This window comes from Rhinatrema bivittatum, chromosome 11, assembly GCF_901001135.1.
Source record: "Rhinatrema bivittatum chromosome 11, aRhiBiv1.1, whole genome shotgun sequence".
Taxonomy (NCBI): Eukaryota; Metazoa; Chordata; class Amphibia; order Gymnophiona; family Rhinatrematidae; genus Rhinatrema; species Rhinatrema bivittatum.
The window spans coordinates 22,411,009-22,434,446 of NC_042625.1; the positions used below are offsets into that span (position 1 = coordinate 22,411,009).

Genomic DNA, 23,438 nt, shown 5'->3' on the forward strand with positions numbered 1-23,438 from the left:
CTTGTGCCCTGGTAACTTGTTTGTGGCAACTCCTCTGTCAGGAAGTGGATGACTCAGGGGTTAATTCCAGAGTGGTTATGGAACCCGCCCCGCCGCCTTTTTAGCTGACACAGACTCGGATCTAGTCCGTACTTCGGCCAGAGGAGTGGCCTCAGTGTTGGCGACCAGAAGACAGCTATATGGCTGCGGAATTAGTCAGCAGACGCAACCTCCAAGTCAAATCTTACAAAGATGCCCTTTAAAGGATAACTCCTTTTCGGAAGCGAATTGGAAAAGCTGGTTAATAAATGGGGTGAATCTCCAGTTCCCCGGCTACCAGAAGATAAGAGAAAGCAGTTACAGTGCCCCTGCCTATGAGGGCTCGATCCAGAGGCTCCCAATGCTTTCGCCCCCTACAGAGCCTCAACAGTTCAGAGGTTTCAGTCATTTCCTAGTCGATAGCCCAAGACAGGGGAAGGCTCGGGTTCAGGTTCGTCCCGAACCCCACCAATGAAAAATTTGCTGACCCACCCTTGGAACAAGGAGATAGCGGAGGTGACGGTCCCTCTTCTACCAGAGGTGGGTCGAAATCACTTCAGAAATGGGTACCATAGGACATACACGAAGGATATGCACTGGAATCTAACAGCACTCCTTGGGACATATTCATGATGTCTCCTTGCCACTCCAGCACAAGAAGCAGGCAGTGGAGACTACTCTTTAGGCTCCTCCGGATGAGGGCTATAATCCCAGTATCTGCACCCCAGGAAAATATGGGGTGTTATTCCATCTATTTCATCATACCCAAGGAAGGTAGTTCCTTTCGCCTCATCATCCTGGACCTCGAGCATCAGACATCTTCGCGTGAATCATTTCCGCATGGCAACCCTACGCTTCGTGATAATGGCCGTACAAATCGGGAGAGTTCTTAACGTCCCTGGACCTATCCGCGACCTACCTACAAATTCCAATCCATCACCACACCGTTTCCTATGCTCTGCGGTACTGGGTCACCATTATCAGTTCCAGGTGCTGCCCTTTGACCTAGTCACTAGGGTGACGTCAGCTTTGAAACCTGACTCCGTTTCCATCTGCTGGCAGGGGAGCATAAACCTACTGGTCCTGACTCCATCTGTATACACAAAGGAAAATGAAATTATCAGTTAAGTAATTTCTCCATTTCAAATGTCAGTCCTGCAGTTAGATTCACGAGTTGTGAGAACAAGACTATGACTACAAAAGGCCATTATAGAGCCGAAACAGGTATTCAAGATTCTAGCTTTCTAGTCCTGGGCTGCGGCCCCTTAGTATAACATCAGTAAGCAGAGCATAAAACAAGGTTGGAAAGGGGGGGGAAGAGACTACACCAAACTCCCAAATGCCTTCTTTACCATAGTACAAATTTCTAAAGGGGCTTTGTGTGCATGAGCGAGGATGAAACTGGGTGTTGAGTGGCTGTCGGAAGAGGCGGGCAAGATGGAGTCCCAGCACCGCACTGCCGCAGTCACACCCGTGGTGAGCTGATTCAGGGTTGCTGCGTACAACCGTATTTTGGGGAGCTGGCCTGCTGCGTTGATGAATGGGGTCCCCTCCTCCCCAGCCAGCCGCATCATTTTTTTCCCCCAAACGTACAAGCCTAAATCTCCAGTTCTGATCAATTCCTGTGCGTAAGTTCCAAGGCACAAGAAAAGCACGCGCTTACGTGAATGCTCATGCGAGAACGCACACCATTTTGCTGCGTCCGCTACAGTCAACACGTGCGCCTTTTTCCAGACGTTGTGAAATTTGAGATTGGGGGTGGGGTGGGGTGGTGGAATCAGTATCCACGTAAGGCAAGCTCCAGCACTTCGGGCAAAGAACGCCTAAACCGGGGCTTTAGATGGCATTAAAGTGGCCCCTGGCTGGATCTGGAGGGTCCAGTGTTTAACTTCTGAAAGTAACGCACCGTTCCGAACACCATGACATCGAAGCGAATGCCAAAGGCCTTAATGAGCGTCCGCATGTCCTCCCCCGTCGCATTCTTATAGAACTTTGCAAACCTACAAAACAAAAAAATAAGGGGAAAAAAAAAAAATCACACATTCCACTTGTATTTTTTTGCCGCGCCAAGTCTGGGATATGTCAGGGGCGTAAAAAACGCATTTACATTTGGCTTTTGCATAGTTATTTTGCTCTGGTTTTGCCACCAGCACAGGGTAGCTTCCCTTTCAAACTTAGCGACACGTTGCATGGGTGTAGGGTGCCTGCGCATTCTGTAACAATATGGGTTACTAAAAACCGCTCCCTAGGTTTATAAGCCAGCGAAAATAGGTTTCTTTTTTATCATCATCATCATGGACAAACGGGACTACTTGGTGTCTTGTTACTTGCAAGGACAGTTCCCCCATAGGAGCTGGAGTGAGACGAAACAATTGCACCCAGCCCCACCCTACTGCCATCTGAACTGGAAGAGACAATGAACCTGCCTCATTCTTTCAAGTCATAAATCCTACCAGATCGTGGGAAATGCGGTACCTGAAGTTGTATCCAGGGGAGACATCATGATTTGGGTCTCTGTTGTCAAGGCGACGGAAGGAGTACCTTGGAAGGCAGTAAGATGCCTGCCGATCGAGGTTACAGTCCCACCTGATCTGGATGGCCATCACAGCACCCTGCACAAACCAGAATAAATGTCAGGACATTAAAAAACAAGTGACTGATCCTGTTACAGAACTTTTTTTTTTTTTTTATATTTATCACCAGATAATTCAAAATACTGTCCGATTTAATTCTCCCTTCCTCCAGATTTAACAACATTTCTTTTTACCCCAAGAAAGCTAACCATTAAAGTTCTTCTACAGATGGATATTTTGTCTTCTACTGGCTTACCAGACAGTGCTCATAGCTGATAGGCTGAAGCCTATATATTCCATGAAACATAGCAGTAGACTGTCTAGTTTGGTCTATTTACTCCCTGCTGCGTGTATCACAGACCTTCATATCTTCACAACTAAAGATCCTCTGCTTATCTCAGGTTTTGCCTGGGATAACAGTGACCATGTAATAACTTTTGAAAAATAGAGTTGGTGGACACGGTTCAGTTAATTACAGCCATGCATCAACTTCACAAAATGGCCACCAAATTTTGTCAATCCAAGATGGTACCATTGATTAAAATGGAAGTCAAAGTGCTCTCAGACTTCTCCATAAAACAGTCAACTGATTATTACAGTCAAGCCTGCCACTCTTACACTATGATTGCAAGCTCCTTGGAGCAGGAAACTAAATGTACCTGAATATCTTGTGGTAAGGCTATTATATTCTTGTGCCAACATACCTAGATTTATGTACAACACCATTGGCAGGCCCCTGTCACATGGTAGGAGTAATAGACGGCTGACACCATCTTTAAAAATGGCGCAGGCCATCCAGTGCTCCTACCATGTGACAGGGGCCAGCCAATGGCACAGATATCCTGTCACATGGTAAGGGCAAAGGGCCATTGGCACCATTTTGATTAGTGACAGCAGACGGCCCGAGAGCGGGAGATCGCTCCCAGGACCCCCCACTGGGCCACCAGGTACTTTTTAAAAGTTTTTTTTTTGGGGGGGGGAGCTAAAGAATGTGTTTTAAAGGGTCGGGATGAGTTTTTTGTTTATCTGCTCGGGCGCAGCCGATAAAAAAAAAATAAAAAAAAAAATGATCAGACCCCATGAAAAAAAAATCATGATTGTCCCCGAACCCGGAACCGGAACAGATTCCGGTTCCGATTCACATCTCTAGTATCTAACCTCCCAGTTTGCTTCTCCATTTCTATCCCCTCCTAACTTCTTATACTGCATTTTACTGAAAGGTGCCCTAGGCTGGGCACCACTCTGCACCAGAGTTCCTCAGATCTTTTCCCACGATTGCCCAGATCCTTTCATGTACTAGGATGGACTTGACCTAGCTCTCAGCTATAGAAATCAGATTCCCCTCAGCTAGCATCAAGGTGGGGCTGCCCTTGTGTGTGTGTGTGTGTGTGTGTGTGTACACAAAGAAAACACACAGAAGGAACGTAAATATTTGAAAATAAAAAGTTCAAAATCTCATGCCAAGCTACACAGACAACACAAAGAAGACAGTGCATTTCATGGCAACAACTCCGTGTCGAGGTTTTGATCCGGAGAACCTGGTGTGTGCACGCTCGAAGCTCGTGATAAACGATCAGGTGCTTTCCTCCTGTTACACCCCAGATCCTTTTATTTCTGTAAGGGGGGTAGGGGTCTCACGCTACGAGAAAGGACAACTCTTGCGCCGTGTTTCGCCCTGTGATAGGTTCACTGCATTCAGCTGAACACCACAGTAATCACCATCAGAACGGCTACTGTGAATGTTGCTCTCCTCAGTACCACAGAACATGGCATGAAGCTGTTCCTAGGGACCAGGTGGTGTCCCCGAAAACAACGCAGGCGCACTATAACACAGCACAGGAAAGCCAGGCCGAACCTTCACAGCCATGTCTTGGAAGTCTTGACCGGCCTCGCTCACGATGCTGCCCAGTCGGAAAATCGGACAGAAGGGATCCGTGATGCGATTGTACACGCACTTCTTCAAGTATGCCGAGCTGACGTTGGGCAGGATGTTTCGCCTGCAAAGAACAAGGACAGTGGTTATCACGCAGCCACCAGTCTGGATACGGCAAAACCGCTTTAGATCGTATGCAAGAGCACGGGGTGCATCGCACGGGTCCGGCCTACCGCCACTCACTTGGTAAAATTGAATTTTGGATACCAGATGTTGTTTTTTATCAAAACCGTAAAGTTTTCAGCATCTTTCAGAAAAGCTGGCCTGAAACAACAAAATCATTCTCAGTTACACACCAAACCAACAGGGTCATTTACCAAATCATGTTAGGGCCTTAGGACCCTGACACCCATGATAGCGCCATAATGCACATGATACACGCATCACAAGGTGCATATGCAAATTTAAAAAATGTAGTCAAAAGGGAGGGGTTTATGAAAATGAGGGGAATTTAATGTCGCGTGCGATAATGTAACGCTGGAAATAACTACCCCTTTTTTTTCTGGTGTTATGCCTGAAATGGGATTTGTGATAAAAATTGCAAATCCTGTTTCAGGCAGGAGGGGAGGGGGGGGGGTGGGAGGAGACAGAGAGAGCGAGCATAGTCAACTTTTTATACCACTATAAAAGGGGCAACTAGTAACTCTGAGTGAGGTTTTGATGGTGGCAGAGTCAGAGGTAGGAACAGCACAGTAGGCATCAGCGAAGCTTTGATGTGATTTGGAGTAAGGAAAGGAACACAAAGATGAGATTTGTACATTGCACTCTCAACCTAGCTTGATGGACACTAACTGCTGCCCCCCCAAAAACACGTGCATTTCAGTATCGTGAAAATTACCCTAACCATACCCCTTTTACCGTGGGTGCTATTTTTTGCTATATTTATAGCAAAATGATGAAGCTAGGTCCAAGAGACAAGTAAATTCCCCTTTTACTGTGATAACAGTACTCTAGGACTGCTACATGCAAGAGATAATGAAGATAAACTAGGGCAGAGAAGGAAAGGTTGTGAATACTTTTTTTTTTTTTTTTTAATTTAAGACTTACACAATAGTTTCAGATGCCCATTCTGTAAAAGCAAGGTGGCACTTTGCAGCAGCAGCAGCAGCAGCTACCCGCACAGTTCTCACTGCTTCCCAGGGAGTTTGAAGACATTTGCCAGATAACCCCACCCATTTCTTTTCCTTGTAATAAATCCTCATTTTGAAGGCCACAGAGGACAAAGAAATTGCCTAGGTCTGTTGTCTTAGTTGAAAGTAAATAAAATAATCCAGACGTTGTGGTAAAAAAAAAAAAAACCTCTGCCTCACACACCTAATCCATTCTTGTTTGCATCCTGCAGCATCATCGCCTTGTACACATTAATGGAAACCTAGACTTAGGCCCTTTGTTTAAGTATTACAAGACCCTGGGGGCGGTTTTGAAGTGGCCTTCGTGTCACTTGATACAATTTACACCCAGGCGTCAGTTCTCCAAAGGCTACGGAGCCGGGCCCTTTGAAAACTGATTAGGGCAGAGCATCTCTGCTTAGCATCCTAAACTTCAGTTATGTTAGGGCACAGAAAAAGAGGGCATTAGCACTGATGTTTAGCACCCGGCCTCTAACCCTGGAGCTTATTTACTAAAAGGTTTTCTCCTAGTTTGTGTCTATGGGAAAACTGCTTAGTAAACAGGGTCTTTAGGTCCTTAAGATTTAGGGACATTTTCTACTTAAGATTCCTAAATGTGGCTAAAAATTAACCCTAAACTTAGGTAATTAATTTGGGAATGAACATTTTTCATTTGATCCCATATTAACATAACAGATGACAGCAGAAAATGACCCATTGGCCCATCTCGTCTGCTCGGTTACCCCTGGCCACACTGCTAAAGATGTATCCCAGCTGCCAGCCACAGAAGCCTGACCACTCATAGGAGATCGGAAGGGCCACGCTGGGTCAGACCACCATCCCATCGCCAACCGCGGTAAATTCAATTTCTTGCTGCTAGCTCCCTAGCTAGTGGTGGGTTCCCGGAGTCACCTGCTTAGTAACTATGCATTAGCAGGGCTTCCCAAACCTCTCCTGGGGACCCCATAGCCAGTCGGGTTTTCAGGATACCCACAATGAATATGCAAGAGATAAATTTGCATATAAGGTATGCAAAATGTGACTGACTGTGGGGTCCCCAGGACAGGTTTGGGAAGCCCTGATGTATGGACGTTTCTTCCATGAACTGGTCTAAAATCTTTGCAAGCCAAGCTAATTAGCTTGACCACACCCACCATCAATGACTTTCCACAGCTCGACTGTGTGTTGAGTGACAAGCTGCTTTCTCTGGTTTGTTTTAAATCTGCTCCCTGTTAGCTTAAAGGAGTGCCCGCTAGTCCTAGTGTTGTTTGAAAGGGTAAATAACCGCTCTCCATTTACCTGTTCTACTCCACTCAGGATGCTGTAGATCTCAGTCATCTCTTCAAGCTGAACAGCCCTAACCCGTTTGGCCTTTCTTCATAAGGGAGCTGCTCCATCCCCTTAACCAATTTCCCTTCTCTGTACCTTTTCTAACTCCACTATATCCTTTCTGAGAAGAGGCGACCAGAACTGCACACAGTACTCGAGGTGCAGCCGCACCACGGATCCATGCAGAGGCCATTCTGATGCTCTCCGTTCCCTTCTGAATACTTCCTAGCATTAAGCGGGTGTGGTCCACCTCATTCCATCTATACCACTGTGGACAGACAAAGATGCAAGATCTTTAATGCAAATAATCCGCTCCACCTCCCCACACTCCATTCTACCATCAAGCTTTGTAATAATCTAAACGGTCTGTTATTCATTCTGAGTTCAGCTGTGCTAAGCCGGCAAGAGCTGTTTTTGCCAGATAGCTGCACAAGGGTCTTATTGGCTATTCCCCGTAGGCCCTCGAGTTCTGCAGGTGACCACAGGAGCAGTACCAGAAAGAGAACCTTATTCGCCGACAGTCTGAGCCAGGTAAGACTGCGGTGGATTCCTGGCACTTACCCCTAACCCCCCCCCGGTTTCCTTTTTCTAAACTCCTGAGACTTTTTGGAAAACACCGCATGCAACATCCACTGGGATTTCTACGCCACCTTCTATCCAAGATCAGAGCAGGATGTACGTGGGGCCCTGTGCAGTTTCTCAGAACACAAACCGACGACTACAGCCCCGATCACAGAGACAAAGGGAGGAGAAGTGAAAACCAGAACTAGCTCCACTGTAGTGATTTAGTGTCCCACATTTGGCCCGGAAGTTTCCTTCTGGTTCTCCTAGCAGACTAACACAACAACTGTGCTACGTTTTTTCCATGCTGCCAAATTCTCAAGAAGGTACAAGAGCTCACTTGGGTACTTCCGTATCATTCTCCACAGGACACCAGGCAAAGATGTCACAGGTCTTCACCGAGCTGTCGTATACCACGCATTTTCCAGTTTGGACTCCTAATAGGCCACGAAAAGGAAATGATGCACTGTTAGAAACGAACAAGGCAAGACATGAACAGTCTGATAACTGAACTATGCTTAGCACCAAGTTGTAAAGAAAGTTTCTAAACTGATTCTTGGAAACAGATTAGGAGTGTGATTTATTATTATTAAAACACACACAGTGGAAAGTAATGCGAACATTCACAAAGAAATAAATCCTCTCCCAAGTCTCTGTTCACCGACGTTTCTCCAGACTAACCCCGGAGCTCACATTAGCTGGTTGCAGTTGTATCCTAATCAGCTCCGTCACTCCCCAGAGCCCCTAAACACCAGAGTTCTGCCCACACCCAAAAGCAGGACCTTGAGCTTCACATCCAGAACCACTGGATCCTTGCTACCCACTGGAGGTTAACTCCGAGGAGCCCAGTGCCGATTCTTCTCTAAAGACACACAATCCCCCACCTTCCCAAATGGACCCACGTAGCGTTATTCGCACCTAATACTATAAATAGCATGAAACGAAGAGCCAGGACCTGCCCGCTGTCTGAGCTGGCACTACATTAAGAAAGGTGGAAAGAGCTGGCACTACATTAAGAAAGGTGGAAAGAGCTGGCACTACATTAAGAAAGGTGGAAAGAAGGCAAAACGATTACCGGCATGGTTAAAAGAGGAGATAAAAGAAGCTATTTTAACCAAAAGATCTTCATTCAAAAATTGGAAGAAGGATCCAACAGAAGAAAACAGGATAATGCATAAACGTTGGCAAGTTAAATGTAAGACATTGATAAGATAGGCTAAGAGAGAATTTGAAAAGAAGTTGGCCGTAGAGGCAAAAACTCACAGTAAAAACTTTTTAAAATATATCCGAAGCAGAAAGCCTGTGAGGGAGTCAGTTGGACCATTAGATGATCGAGGGCTTAAAGGGGCACTTAGAGAAGATAAGGCCATCGCTGAAAGATTAAATGATTTTTTTGCTTCGGTGTTTACTGAAGAGGATGTTGGGGAGGTACCCATAATGGAGAAGGTTTTCATGGGTAATGATTCAGATGGACTGAATCAAATCATGGTGAACCTAGAAGATGTGATAGACCTGATTGTCAAACTGAAGAGTAGTAAATCACCTGGACCGGATGGTATACACCCCAGAGTTCTGAAGGAACAAAAAAATGAAATTTCAGACCTATTAGTAAAAATTTGTAACCTATCATTAAAATCATCCATTGTACCTGAAGACTGGAGGATAGCAAATGTAACCCCAATATTTAAAAAGGGTTCCACGGGCGATCTGGGAAACTACAGACCAGTTAGCCTGACTTCAGTGCCAGGAAAAATAGTGGAAAGTGTTCTAAACATCAAAATCACAGAACATATAGAAAGACATGGTTTAATGGAACAAAGTCAGCATGGCTTTACCCAAGGCAAGTCTTGCCTCACAAATCTGCTTCACTTTTTTGAAGGAGTTAATAAACATGTGGATAAAGGTGAACTGGTAGATGTAGTATACTTGGATTTTCAGAAGGCGTTTGACAAAGTTCCTCATGAGAGGCTTCTAGGAAAAGTAAAAAGTCATGCAATAGGTGGCGATGTCCTTTCGTGGATTGCAAACTGGCTAAAAGACAGGAAACAGAGAGTAGGATTAAATGGACAAGTTTCTCGGTGGAGGGCGGTGGGCAGTGGAGTGCCTCAGGGATCAGTACGGGGACCTGAGCTTTTCAATATATTTATAAATGATCTGGAAAGAAATACGACGAGTGAGGTAATCAAATTTGCAGATGATACAAAATTGTTCAGAGTAGTTAAATCACAAGCAGATTGTGACAAATTGCAGGAGGACTTGTGAGACGAAAATTGGGCATCAAAATGGCAGATGAAATTTAATGTGGATAAGTGCAAGGTGATGTATATAGGCTGAGGGGGGATATGATAGAGGTGTTTAAAATCATGAGAGGTCTAGAACGGGTAGATGTGAATCGGTTATTTACTCTTTCGGATAACAGAAATACTAGGGGGCACTCCATGAAGTTAGCATGTGGCACATTTAAAACTAATCGGAGAAAGTTCTTTTTTTACTCAACGCACAATTAAACTCTGGAATTTGTTGCCAGAGGATGTGGTTAGTGCAGTTAGTATAGCTGTGTTTAAAAAAGGATTGGATAAGTTCTTGGAGGAGAAGTCCATTACCTGCTATTAATTAAGTTGACTTAGAAAATAGCCACTGCTATTACTAGCAAAGGTAACATGGGATAGACTTAGTTTTTGGGTACTTGCCAGGTTCTTATGGCCTGGATTAGCCACTGTTGGAAACAGGATGCTGGGCTTGATGGACCCTTGGTCTGACCCAGTATGGCATGTTCTTATGTTCTTACATGCCATGCCACCTGCCACTTCGATTAAATCACAGACTCGCGATGTGTGTCCTGCTGGGTCAGCAGCACATACCAGGATACACAAAAGCAAAGAGCCTGCGTGTTTCAGGAGAGCCAGAACTGTAAAGTTTCGTGCTGGGAAATGCAATGTTAGTCCTGACCAAGGGCCATGCAGCAGGATGGCTTCTGGGAACCCAGCAATCACAGCTCCTAAATCCAGCCACTGGGGGTCGCTGCTGTGCGATGACAAACTCCCTCCACACCAGTGGCTGTGAACGCTACCTCCGCAGCATACTCAGGCCCGGCTGCCCCATGGAGCAGAAGACCTGATCTGCAGATCAAACCCAAGTCCTTCTGCGAGGCAGCACGAAGCCATTGCCATGGAGCCAACTGTAACATTATTTAATGCTTTCAGACGCCATTAACTTTAGCTACAAAAGAAGCTTAAATTGTAACTTCATTACCCTCCTTGATATGAAAATTCATTAAATGAGAAAGGGGCAGGGGAATTAAAGGCGTAACACGTGGGTCTGAGTCACAAGTTTGAATAATGGGGTCAAGTAAAGTTTTGTGGTTTTAAACATCTAAATTATTAAACCTAACAGGCCTCGTTCCGGAAGCTCTGGGTTTACCATGCTGTGACCGTGAAGGAAAAGTTTGGGAATGTGTCAGAGGATGACTCAGTCCTGGTGCACTCACTGAAGAGCAGGATCAATCAGAATAGCATTAAAAAAAAAAAAAAGGCACTTTTTAAAGGGGCAAACATTTTGTCAATGAGAAGAAACTCAGGGGTAAGATCAGAAAGTACTTCTTCATGCGGTGGCTGCATGGAACGGCCTCCCAGTGATGGCGGAGGGAAAGCCGGTAACAGAATTCAAGAGAGCCTCAGGAATAAGCTCAGGGGATCATGAAGCAATCACCCGGGGTCTGAAGTATTGCAACAGGAGGAGAAAAATGGGGCAGCCCGGATGGGCCCTGTAATCATGTCTGGAGCAGAAAAGGAAAGTTAAAACTCAAGATTACGTTAGCTGAACCTCACAGACACGCAGCGAACTTTACCCTCTCCCCCCCATCAAGATATCACTTCTTCAAGGATGAGAATTACAAAAGGTTATTGTCCAACATGCCTCAAAGTCAGCAAAAACACACAGCGTTACCCAGGGGAAAAGCTGCTGAAAGAGGTCCCAAAACAAAGCCAGCCTCCACGCTCCCTCTGTCTGAAGCAGCAGTGCCTCCGACAGGCAGGAAGCATGAGGTCAGGCCTGTAACCCATCAGGGGGAACAAACCGGCAGGATCACGCGACTGGCACTGCCTGAGAAAAGCCAGATGGGTGCGCCTCGTACCGTTACTGTGCGTGCCTACGTAGCCCGGCACACAGTCAGCGTCTGATGTGCACAGCGTGGTGTCATCTGGAATCTGGGGGACAGAAAACAGAACGGCGAGTCACGAGACGAGGACACCAGGCAGTTAAAGATGCAAAAGCTTCACAGTAACCACCAAACAAAATGCAACCATTACATAGCATGCAATGAGCTTTGTACCACAGAAGGTTCTACATCATATCCAGTAACACAGACCAACCGGCCCATCCACTCTGCCCAGTTATTCCCGTCTGCATGCCAAGGTCCTATCCCAGCTGCCAGCCATAGAGCCTGACTGCTTATGGGACATCACTCCCCATCTAGGACAGTTTTAGTCACCTACCTCACCCATACGCCTCCGTCCTGGGTGAACGAGCACTCAAGAGCCCCCCCATTTAGTTCATCGTCAGCACCCCTCGCTTCCCATGTCTAAACCCAAGGCTTAAATACTAGCATGGTTGTTACCCGAGCACCTGGCAGACAGATCCAGCTACATGAGCACTTGCATTTCCGCTGGGCCTTCTGATTACTGGACTTGCTGCCTGCCAGGCAGACCTGGCTAGGTGGTGGCCTTGCTTCCACCAGGGCATCTAACATTTTATGTTATTCATTCTGCAAGAGATCTGGAGCTGCCAGAATAAATAACATAAAGCGTTAGATGCCCTAGTGAAGCAAGGCAACCACATGGAGCACTTTAATCTCATGCAAGGAATCTGCTGTCTCTGTCTTTGCACAAGTAAGGATCCTGTGCTTATCCCATGCCTTCTTGCTATTGTTTTAACCTTCCACACATCTGCCACCCTTCCAGTGAAAACACTCTTCCCAATATTGCTCCCAAGTCAGAGCACGACACCGCCTCGTTGTACTGTTTCACTACCTTGCCTATAAAATCGCCCCGAGATCTCTTTCCTGCTCTGTCCACATCTTTCTCTCATTCCCTCCCCATCCTGTACGGCTTTCCTTGTATTTCCGCATCCCAAGCCCTGCGACCGTTCCTTGACCTTCCTTAGATTGCTGCTTCTCTATTGTCTTTTCTCTGGGGGGGGGGGATAAATCTGCTGTGCTGCAGATCTCACTATCATTCCCAAAAATAAAAAGTCCTCCGAATCCCTCTGCAATGCTAGAAGACTGAAGTGGTGATTTTTTTTTCTTCACGGGCTGGCGAGCGTTCCTAGAGTCTCGCGCTTACCTCGGGACACAGACCTTGCTTCTGATGTTGTGTGATGATGAGATTTGTCATGACAAAAAAGGCATTTTCTTCCTAAACCAAAAAAAAAAGGATGATGATGTTACCTTTGAGATGAGGACAGCTTATGACATTATCCCGGCGGGTAGGGGAGGGGGGCATTAAGCTTTCCCTATAAAAAAAACACTGCATAGTCAAGGGGGAGGCCCCCAGTATTGAGTGGGAAACCTCTGGTGGGGCACTCTCTCTGGTTTGGGTTCTTGCTGGGCTATAGGGAGGGAGGCAGGTGTGGAGGGCTGTGCATTTTACTGTTTCTTGCCCTCAGTGAAGCCTTCCAGAAGCACAGTACTCGCGTACGGTCCCTCCCCTCCTCGTTCAGGCCTAAGCAGGCTTGGAAGCTCAGATACAAGGACACCGGAGGGGTTTTTTTTTGTTGTTGGGACTATAAAAGGCTATCACGCAACCTACAAAGGCTCCCAAAATGAATCTCTGGGTGGCAGAGAGACTCTGCGTGAGTTGCAGCATACAATGTGACAGGGTAGTGGTGGTGACTGGGGGCACAGAAACGAGGCTGACGGCACACGTTCCCCCAGTGCATGCTCCCGAAATAATTACATTCTGACATTGGCCTTGTGAACTTCATTCTAACGAGTTCCGGTAAAACTTACCTGTGCCGGGACAATGTAATCGGCCACATCCCAGACCTTCAGTCCCAGTTCCGAGGTATTCGTCACCGCCACGCCTTTCACCTTCGACGTGACAGAACTGACCACCGAGTCAAACTCCTGGTAGCCCTTCTCCCACAGAAACACCCACCTGACACGGGAAAGAAAACAAACCCAAAGACATGTTTACGGCAGGTCGAGTCACTGAGACAGCTGTGCCCTCAGTTTTTTCTTTATTTAATCGCTGCTGCCTGTGTCAACTTGGGAGCTTCCTCCTCCTCCCCCCATCATCTTTAATCAACCTACCCCTCAGACGATGCGGCACTCACCCCCCCAGCCCTTGCTGGCCCAATGAGTAAAGTCAAAACCAGGCCTCCCACGTGACTGTCCCCGGGCCATCAAGCCTGGGCAGGATAATTTTATATTTTTATTTGGTCATAATCTGGCCAGCCAGGGAGTCACAGTTATAGGTGTCAGCACAACGGTAAATATTTGTGAAGGTCAATTTGTGAAAGTCCTTAAGGTAAGGATTAAAAGATGAGAAGTAAAAAGTAATTCAAATCTAAAAGTGGCTATCATCGTTTATTTGTTTACATGACACCTTCCCAACCAGAGAGAGCAAAGTGCGCTTCAGCAATGTCCCTTGTGCGTCTCTGTGCAGCGCTGCATGTGTAAATGATTATTAAGACCTTCAAAGAATGGCAGAGCAGCTGGAAAACGCAAGGCTGGAAAATTCTGGACTGGAGACTCTGCTGCGGATGTTTTGAGACTCCCGCTGCATAGTGCTGTGTGCCAATGTCATCTTTACTGTACCTTCACAGATATATAAAACCACCACTCACAAACTTCAGGTGTGGGCCGAATTCAGCTGGGCTGGCACAACCCGCTTATGCAGTGGGAGTCTTAAAAAAACACTCCCTGGTCACACAAACTGTTCGACCAAGCATAACGATCAATTTCTCCTTCCCATTTCAGAAATCGTAGCACACTATGCGGTACAATACCTGAAGAGAGGAATGGCCTTCCCTGGGATATCTCAGTATGACCAATCCCTCCCAATCCCAGTACCATCATGAGCTCAGCCCATGTAATCTGTATTATACTCCTATAAACTTCCTAAATACTCGGTATAATTGGAACAGCAATCCTAGCAGTGCATATTTGCCCACTACACTGAAGTAAGGAGTTTTCTAAAATTGGGCAAGAGGATGGGCGGAAGTGGAGAAAAAAAAAAAACACACACCACACATCTGTGCTCAGACTGAAATGACAGGAGCCCAGATACAATGGTGGGGGCGTTCAGCTGAACTGATAGATAAACGCCAGGGCCCTGCAGGTCTCTCGTCACTTCTGCTCGATTTACACAAGATCACACACCCGGTCACGGGAACTGCATCAGTAACCAAAGACTACAGGAACAATAAACGGCAAACAAAGAGATAAAGAAATAAAAAAATAAAGGACTGCACAAGTGCAGCACAGGGAACCCATCCCGTGGAGGAGAGCTAGGACTGCACAAGTGCAGCACAGGGAAACCATCCCATGGAGGAGAGCTAGGACTGCACAAGTGCAGAACAGGGAAACCATCCCATGGAGGAGAGCTAGGACTGCACAAGTGCAGCACAGGGAACCCATCCCGTGGAGGAGAGCAAGGACTGCACAAGTGCAGCACAGGGAACCCATCACATTGAGGAGAGCTAGGATTGCACAAGTGCAGCACAGGGAACCCATCCCGCTGAGGAGAGCTAGGACTGCACAAGTGCAGCACAGGGAACCCATCCCGTGGAGGAGAGCTAGGACTGCACAAGTGCAGCACAGGGAACCCATCCCGCTGAGGAGAGCTAGGAAGGCACAAGTGCAGCACAGGGAACCCATCCTGTGAGGAGAGCTAGGACTGCACAAGTGCAGCACAGGGACCCCATCCCGCTGAGGAGAGCTAGGACTGCACAAGTGCAGCACAGGGAACCCATCCCGCTGAGGAGAGCTAGGAAGGCACAAGTGCAGCACAGGGAACCCATCCTGTGAGGAGAGCTAGGACTGCACAAGTGCAGCACAGGGACCCCATCCCGCTGAGGAGAGCTAGGACTGCACAAGTGCAGCACAGGGAACCCATCCCGCTGAGGAGAGCTAGGAAGGCACAAGTGCAGCACAGGGAACCCATCCTGTGAGGAGAGCTAGGACTGCACAAGTGCAGCACAGGGACCCCATCCCGCTGAGGAGAGCTAGGACTGCACAAGTGCAGCACAGGGAACCCATCACATTGAGGAGAGCTAGGATTGCACAAGTGCAGCACAGGGAACCCATCCCGCTGAGGAGAGCTAGGAAGGCACAAGTGCAGCACAGGGAACCCATCCTGTGAGGAGAGCTAGGACTGCACAAGTGCAGCACAGGGACCCCATCCCGCTGAGGAGAGCTAGGACTGCACAAGTGCAGCACAGGGAACCCATCCCGTGGAGGAGAGCTAGGACTGCACAAGTGCAGCACAGGGAACCCATCCCGTGGAGGAGAGCAAGGACTGCACAAGTGCAGCACAGGGAACCCATCACATTGAGGAGAGCTAGGACTGCACAAGTGCAGCACAGGGACCCCATCCCGCTGAGGAGAGCTAGGAAGGCACAAGTGCAGCACAGGGAACCCATCCCGTGGAGGAGAGCAAGGACTGCACAAGTGCAGCACAGGGAACCCATCCCGCTGAGGAGAGCTAGGACTGCCCAAGTGCAGCACAGGGACCCCATCCCGCTGAGGAGCGCTAGGACTGCCCAAGTGCAGCACAGGGACCCCATCCCGTGGAGGAGAGCTAGGACTGCACAAGTGCAGCACAGGGACCCCATCCTGTGAGGAGAGCTAGGACTGCCCAAGTGCAGCACAGGGAAACCATCCCATGGAGGAGAGCTAGGACTGCACAAGTGCAGCAAAGAGACCCCATCCCGCTGAGGAGAGCTAGGACCGCACAAGTGCAGCACAGGGACCCCATCCCGCTGAGGAGAGTTAGGACCGCACAAGTGCAGCACAGGGACCCCATCCCGTGAAGAGAGCTAGGACTGCACAAGTGCAGCACAGGGACCCCATCCCGCTGAGGAGAGCTAGGACTGCACAAGTGCAGCACAGGGAACCCATCCCGTTGAAGAGAGCTAGGACTGCACAAGTGCAGCACAGGGACCCCATCCCGTTGAAGAGAGCTAGGACTGCACAAGTGCAGCACAGGGACCCCATCCCGTGGAGGAGAGCTAGGACCGCACAAGTGCAGCACAGGGAACCCATCCCGCTGAGGAGAGCTAGGACCGCACAAGTGCAGCAAGGGAACCCATCCCGCTGAGGAGAGCTAGGACCGCACAAGTGCAGCACAGGGAACCCATCCCGCTGAGGAGAGCTAGGACCGCACAAGTGCAGCACAGGGAACCCATCCCGCTGAGGAGAGCTAGGACCGCACAAGTGCAGCACAGGGAACCCATCCCGCGGAGGAGAGCTAGGACCGCACAAGTGCAGCACAGGGAACCCATCCCGTGGAGGAGAGCAAGGACTGCACAAGTGCAGCACAGGGAACCCATCACATTGAGGAGAGCTAGGACTGCACAAGTGCAGCACAGGGACCCCATCCTGTGAGGAGAGCTAGGACTGCACAAGTGCAGCACAGGGACCCCATCCCGTTGAGGAGAGCTAGGACTGCACAAGTGCAGCACAGGGAACCCATCCCGCTGAGGAGAGCTAGGACTGCACAAGTGCAGCACAGGGACCCCATCCCGTTGAGGAGAGCTAGGACTGCACAAGTGCAGCACAGGAAACCCATCCCGCTGAGGAGAGCTAGGACTGCACAAGTGCAGCACAGGGAACCCATCCCGTGGAGGAGAGCTAGGACTGCACAAGTGCAGCACAGGGACCCCATCCCGCTGAGGAGAGCTAGGACTGCACAAGTGCAGCACAGGGACCCCATCCCGTTGAGGAGAGCTAGGACTGCACAAGTGCAGCACAGGAAACCCATCCCGCTGAGGAGAGCTAGGACTGCACAAGTGCAGCACAGGGAACCCATCCCGTGGAGGAGAGCTAGGACTGCACAAGTGCAGCACAGGGACCCCATCCTGTGAGGAGAGCTAGGACTGCACAAGTGCAGCACAGGAAACCCATCCCGCTGAGGAGAGCTAGGACTGCACAAGTGCAGCACAGGGACCCCATCCCGCTGAGGAGAGCTATTCTATCCAGTTTGGTTGGGTGCTTTTTTTTTTTTTTTTCCTGCATTTTGACATTTTTCTTGTTCCATTCTGAAACCTTTCAGGAGCTACCGGTCAACACCGCTAAACAAAAAAATAAAGAAGCACTTCCAGGTGGCAGCTGTCAGAGGATTCATGAGTTTCTAGCAACTTTCTAAGCCATACACAGGACCAACCTCAATTTTCCTATATTTATTAAGATTAACAAAACTCTTGAATGGATAACTGTTTCAAGAAACAGCAGGAGCCAAATTATACAACATAGCATAGAGAGAAAGAAATTCAATCTTAAAACTATATCAGACCACAGAATTTGGGGGGGGGGGGGGGTGAAATGCTTACAAAACAAATAAGAAAAGTGTGGCAGTTGAGCAATGAGGCTCCTGCTACCATCTAGGAGCAGGTCAAGAGGCAGACCTTACCGCAGCGTCTCCACTGCTGCCCAGTCTGGGACAGACATTTACAGGGGGCTTAGCTTTACCCCAGCACGAAGGAGCAGCAAAGGAAACCGCGCCGACGGAGCCACATCGGGGAAAGCCACGGATTTCACTATTCCAACAAAAAAGGTGCAACTCCGCGACGAAAGGAAGCTGTGTCAGATTCAGCAGCAGACTTCACAATTAGGGCACATCTTCCGCCATCGTTTCCAGAGCTCCCAGGACAGCTCCTCGGAAATCAAACAACTATTGGGAGTCTCCTGACAAAAGCGGGGAGATAAAATGCTCTGGAACAGACGGACGTATATTCTCAGGAAGTTCCTATAAAAGACCGTTTTAACAAAACCATGCGAGGGGAGGCCGTTAGTCTAGGAGAAGAGCTGCAGGCAGTGCACATATGTATGCAGTCATATCATCCAGTCTCGCCACGCTGTTGTGAATCACCAAATACTGTTCATTCTCCTGCACTGTCCCCAATCTGAATTCTAAGATGTCCAAACATTTATCTGAAACTACAAGTTCCAATTCCTTCACTTTTCCCAGGGATCTCTGGAAACCGAGCAGCGAGGAACAATCTGCTGAAAGACTGTTCCATAAAACCTAGAAATTCCCATGTTCCCTGCGCCAGAATCCATGTCTAGGATATCCTCCTAGTCTCGTCTTTCAATTCTCTTCCCCCAACAAACCTTTTTGCCACAGCATTGGCGCCTTCAGCCTCCCGCTGCTGCTGTGCCAGTGTCGGAAAGCACCGCTCGCCAAGGGAGGTCTAAATGTGAAGGGTCCGCGGGGGAGGCTCCTCCAAGGATGATGCTCCGGAGTCCGACCAACCATCCACGGGCCCCAGGACAGACCCTGGGCATCTCCTTCCACTCCCGCGCATCCTCTGTCAGACTGGTTTTAAGAGCAATGCTGTCTTCTAAATCAGTGCTCGGGATGTATTTTCAAAGTGCACTTTCATTTTAATTTTGCAATCCAAACTTTTTACTGGGCTTAGACTTCTAGTCTGTGTCACCCAGGAACATGAAACGGAAAGGCTTCTTTTACATTCTCTGATGGAGGAACTGAGAAGCTTCCACGGTGCATGCATACTGGAGAACACGTCCCTTCCCCTCACAACCCCAACGCCTTTCTAAAGCTACAGAAAAGCCTTCGTCAGTTTCTCACAAAATGACACCAACAGGACCAAGACAAAAAAGAGACGGTCTGTGTCAATACCTTCCATCCCAAGAAATGTCACTAAAATAAGAAACATCGTCCTGAGGAAGCAAGAGCTTTCTGAGAAAAAGGAGATCCTGCTTGAGTTTTGGTTTCGGCCTTCTCATACCTGCCCCAAAGAGCTTAGTGCTCCCTCCCTAATGATTACTCAGATCCCAGTTGAAACGTAAGAGCACTTACCAAAACTGAGAAAATAATCTGCACGGGATGGATTAGGCTCGCTTCAGAAAGAGAAGCTTAGCCTCGGGCGTTATAGGTGAACGTGAGCTATTCCCCCGTCGCACTGAAACCCCCATCTCTCTCGCCCACTGCCTCCTTCCCCTCACACTAACCCCCACACCTCATCTGGCCCAAAATGTCCCACTTTTAGCAAGAGAACGGTCACCACTGCGGGCTGTCCCGCGTGCCCCATGCACATTTCCATTACCTCCCCCCACACACTCAACGATCTCCCTGCACATGTCCCTCTCTCCTGGGCCTCAGGCAGCCCAAACGCACAGGCTGCACGTGTCTCCCCCCCCCCCCCCCCCCCCCCCAACATCACAGGCAATTCCATGAGCGTGAATAAACCCCCACACTTCACCTATAAACACAAATACACACGGGTACCGCTATTAACAGTTTGTAGCAACCTCTGCGTCGCACGTGCTGGGAGCTCGGTTCAGACTGCACTGTGTTACTTGCTCCTGCTTTCTGGGTCCCATGTGCTACCGTTCTTGACGTCGGGCACCCACATCGGAAGGCTCCCCCATACTTCACCGCCCTTGCCATGAAGACATTTTACCTGCTCACAGAGCCTCAGATCACCAGCCCTGCTCCGGGATATCCTTCCCCTTAAAACGGGTTCCCAGACAGGAGATTTCACAATTCTACATTGTAAACAGGGGAACATGGCCTCTGGATATCTTATCACAGGCACCAAGTTAGCATCTAAAGCATTAGGAAAGGACCAAGAGCCAAGCACTAACTTGGGCCAAAAGGTGGCTCATCCTTTTCTGGGTCTCTCTGTTCACTGCCACGTCAGCCCTCCTCTTGCCACGCTCTCCACCCTGCCCTTTAGTTGTTTTTCTCCTGAATAGAGTAGGTGCAATCCTTGCACGAGACCCGTCAGCAGCACGTGCTGCACCCCAGGGAACGGGAATGCCAATCCCCTCCAATAAAGAGCTCAGGCATAAGCACACGCTCGGCTTTTCTATCCCCAGTATTCAAAAACTCAGCGAGCAGCTGACTTTAGTGGAGTACATTCAGCAGCAGAATTACCCGGTTAAGTCCTGCTGACTATCCCGTCCAAAGTTAGCCAGTTTCAAGTAGCCTGGGGTACTTGAAAGCCCTTCAGAGGGCACACAACCAGACCACACCACACGGCAGACAGGAGCAACCAGCTGGCTCCTGCAGCAACAGGGATAACTTGAAGCAGGAAACCATGGCCACGTTCTGACCGGGAGACGTGGAGTCCAGACGAGCGGCAGCACCACACAGGGAGACACGGAGTGGAGACGTAGAGTGCAGACGAGCGGCAGCACCACACAGGGAGACATGGAGTGCAGACGAGCGGCAGCACCACACAGGGAGACGTGGAGTGCAGACGAGCGGCAGCACCACCGGCAGCACCACACAGGGAGACGTGGAGTGGAGACGAGAAGCACCACAGGGAGCCCGAGGCCGACCTCACCAGCATCAGAGGTGCAGCAAGGGCAGATGGCAGTAGAAGCAGAGCCAAGAAAGCAGGCACTGCAGGGGTACAGCGAAGCATTGTAGTTCCCGTCACCACAGCTGTCTCCTCTTCTTCCTGTCTCCCTATGCTAGGAGGAAGAAGAGGCAGCCGTGGAGCCAGGACGCGCAGCACCCGATGCTTCCACTTTAAGCCTGCAGCCGCCTGCTTCTCCTGAGTTCAGCTACTCTCATGCCAGCTGTCACGGGAGAGAGGACAAGACTAGGGCGATGGAGAAGCTAGGGAGATGGAAGGGTTGGGGGGAGATTAATCGAGAGAGGTAAAATAATGAATAGGTAGGAAGAAAGGGAGAGGGAAGACTGGGAGCTATACAGGGAAAAGGAAAAAAAAAGTAGGACAGGAGGATTGAGGGCTCTGAAGGACAGAGTCAGGGCAAGGGAGCACTGAGAGGAGCAAAGAAGAGATGGCGAGCTCAGATGGGTCAATACGGGAAGGGATGGAAAATGGTGAGAAATTGGAGAGAGAGAGAAGAAAAATGGAGAGAAACAAGATTAAAGCAAGATCTGAGAGACGGGAGAACCAGGAAACAAGATGAAAGCAGAGCAGAGACGAAAGGGGAAAAGCCCTTAAAATCAAGGTAGAGGAAAAAAAACCAAAAGCAGAGAATTTACTGGAAAATTTAGAATTTTTGCAAAGCAGGGGTAGATGAGACATCTCAAACACTTCAAAGGGATACAGCAGTCATGAAATGTTGAGACCCACTGCTCTACATGACCAGGGTAGTAAGAGAAGACAAAACCATCCCAGGAAAACAAAATGAATTCTTTGCTTTAGTGTTTACTGAAGATACCCACATCACAACCTTATATGAAGGTGACGAAACAGAGAAACGGAAGCAAAAATCTGATAAACTGACAGGCTAAATAGCAGCAAAGCACCAGGATCTGATGGTATTCACTCCACAATTCTGAAATGGCTAAAATACGAAACTGCAGAACTGCTCCTGTTAATCTGTAACATATATTACTTCATTACCACAAAGATAGAGCAGACAAATTATGTGCACCTTATCAAATTAGGTAATGTGAGCTGGCCCGGAAAGGAATGAGCTCTGATATGATGAATAAGGTCAATATATGCTCATGCTAGGAATTATAATTGGTTATTTGATAACAGTGAAGAAGCTATCCCAGTCATTAGGTGGGGAAGGGTAATGTTGACAATGTTTGTATCTGTTGGTCATGCTGGTCTCTTTCAGCTCTAGCTATGAAATGACTGCATAGAACAAGGAAACTGCTATCATCATTTGATGAACTGTATTACACTTGTACATGCTATGACTTCTTCAATAAAAACATTAGGAAACATATCTGCCACTGTGCTTGAAGACTGGAGAGTAGCCAACATAATGCCAATTTCTTTTTAATGAGAGATCTGAGAAACTACAGACCAGTAAGCCTGAAGCCAGTGCCAGGCAAAAATGATAAAAAGTAGTACGGTTAAGAACAGAATACTAGGTATATGGCTAGGGCATGGCTTAATGAGAAAAACCGACATGATTTTAGCAGAGGGAACTCTTGCCATGCCAGTTAGAACTCATCGAAGTGTGGAGAAGGCTGAGCTGCTCAATATAGCGTACCCGGCTTTTCAGAAGGCATTCGATAAAGTCCCACACGAGAGATTCCTCAGGAAATTACAAAGGCATGAGAGAGGTGGTCATGGCTTATTGTGGATTGGTAACTGGTTAAAAGACAGGTCTAAATGGTCAGTAATGGCGTGCTCCCAGGGATCTGCATTGGGACCAAGGCTTAGTAGCCATTAGTTATCTAGAAAAAGAAGCAATTAGCGAGATCAAATTTGCAGATGAAAAAAAGTTATTCAAAGGCTAAACAGGTTAGGGTTATGGCTCTTCAGCTTGGAGATGACTTAGAGATATGAGAGAGATATTTATAAAATCACAAGTGGGGTGGACAAGTTAATAGGGAATGGTAGTTTGATAGTGTAAATAGCACTAGGACACAGGTAGCAGATTTAAAACACAATTTTGTAAGTATTCTTTTCAGTCAGCACATCATTAAGCTATGGAACTTGTTGCCAGAAAACGTTTGGACAAGTTTCCGGAGGAGGGGTCTATAAATTATGAATAGACAGAGGGACTACGGTTTCTCCACCCACATGAAATGGTCATTCAGAATGAGATTTGCCCGGTAGTTTCAGGTGACCCAGACTGACCATTGGCTGGACCTACCCAGCCAGTCTTGCCCACAGGTCCGGCTGCTCGTCGATGGCAGCATCTTTCTCCAAGTGCTCGAGTCAGAGCAAGCAGAGTGGCTACCAGAGGAGGTTCTGCAGCTACCAGAATGATCTCACCAGGCACATGGGAAA

General features: G+C 48.3%; 1 protein-coding gene across 1 annotated transcript in view; it reads right to left on the reverse strand.

Moving 5' to 3' along the window:
* P2RX4 (purinergic receptor P2X 4) overlaps positions 1–23,438 on the reverse strand; it is a 36,917-nt gene that overhangs the window by 5,440 nt on the left and 8,039 nt on the right. Inside the window, exons 2-9 of the mRNA XM_029571249.1 lie at positions 13,528–13,675; positions 12,863–12,934; positions 11,656–11,728; positions 7,864–7,960; positions 4,708–4,788; positions 4,447–4,588; positions 2,494–2,630; positions 1,925–2,018 (exon numbers count right to left, since the gene is read on the reverse strand). Coding sequence (XP_029427109.1) covers positions 1,925–2,018; positions 2,494–2,630; positions 4,447–4,588; positions 4,708–4,788; positions 7,864–7,960; positions 11,656–11,728; positions 12,863–12,934; positions 13,528–13,675 — 844 coding nt within the window. The remainder of the gene's footprint in view (positions 1–1,924; positions 2,019–2,493; positions 2,631–4,446; positions 4,589–4,707; positions 4,789–7,863; positions 7,961–11,655; positions 11,729–12,862; positions 12,935–13,527; positions 13,676–23,438) is intronic.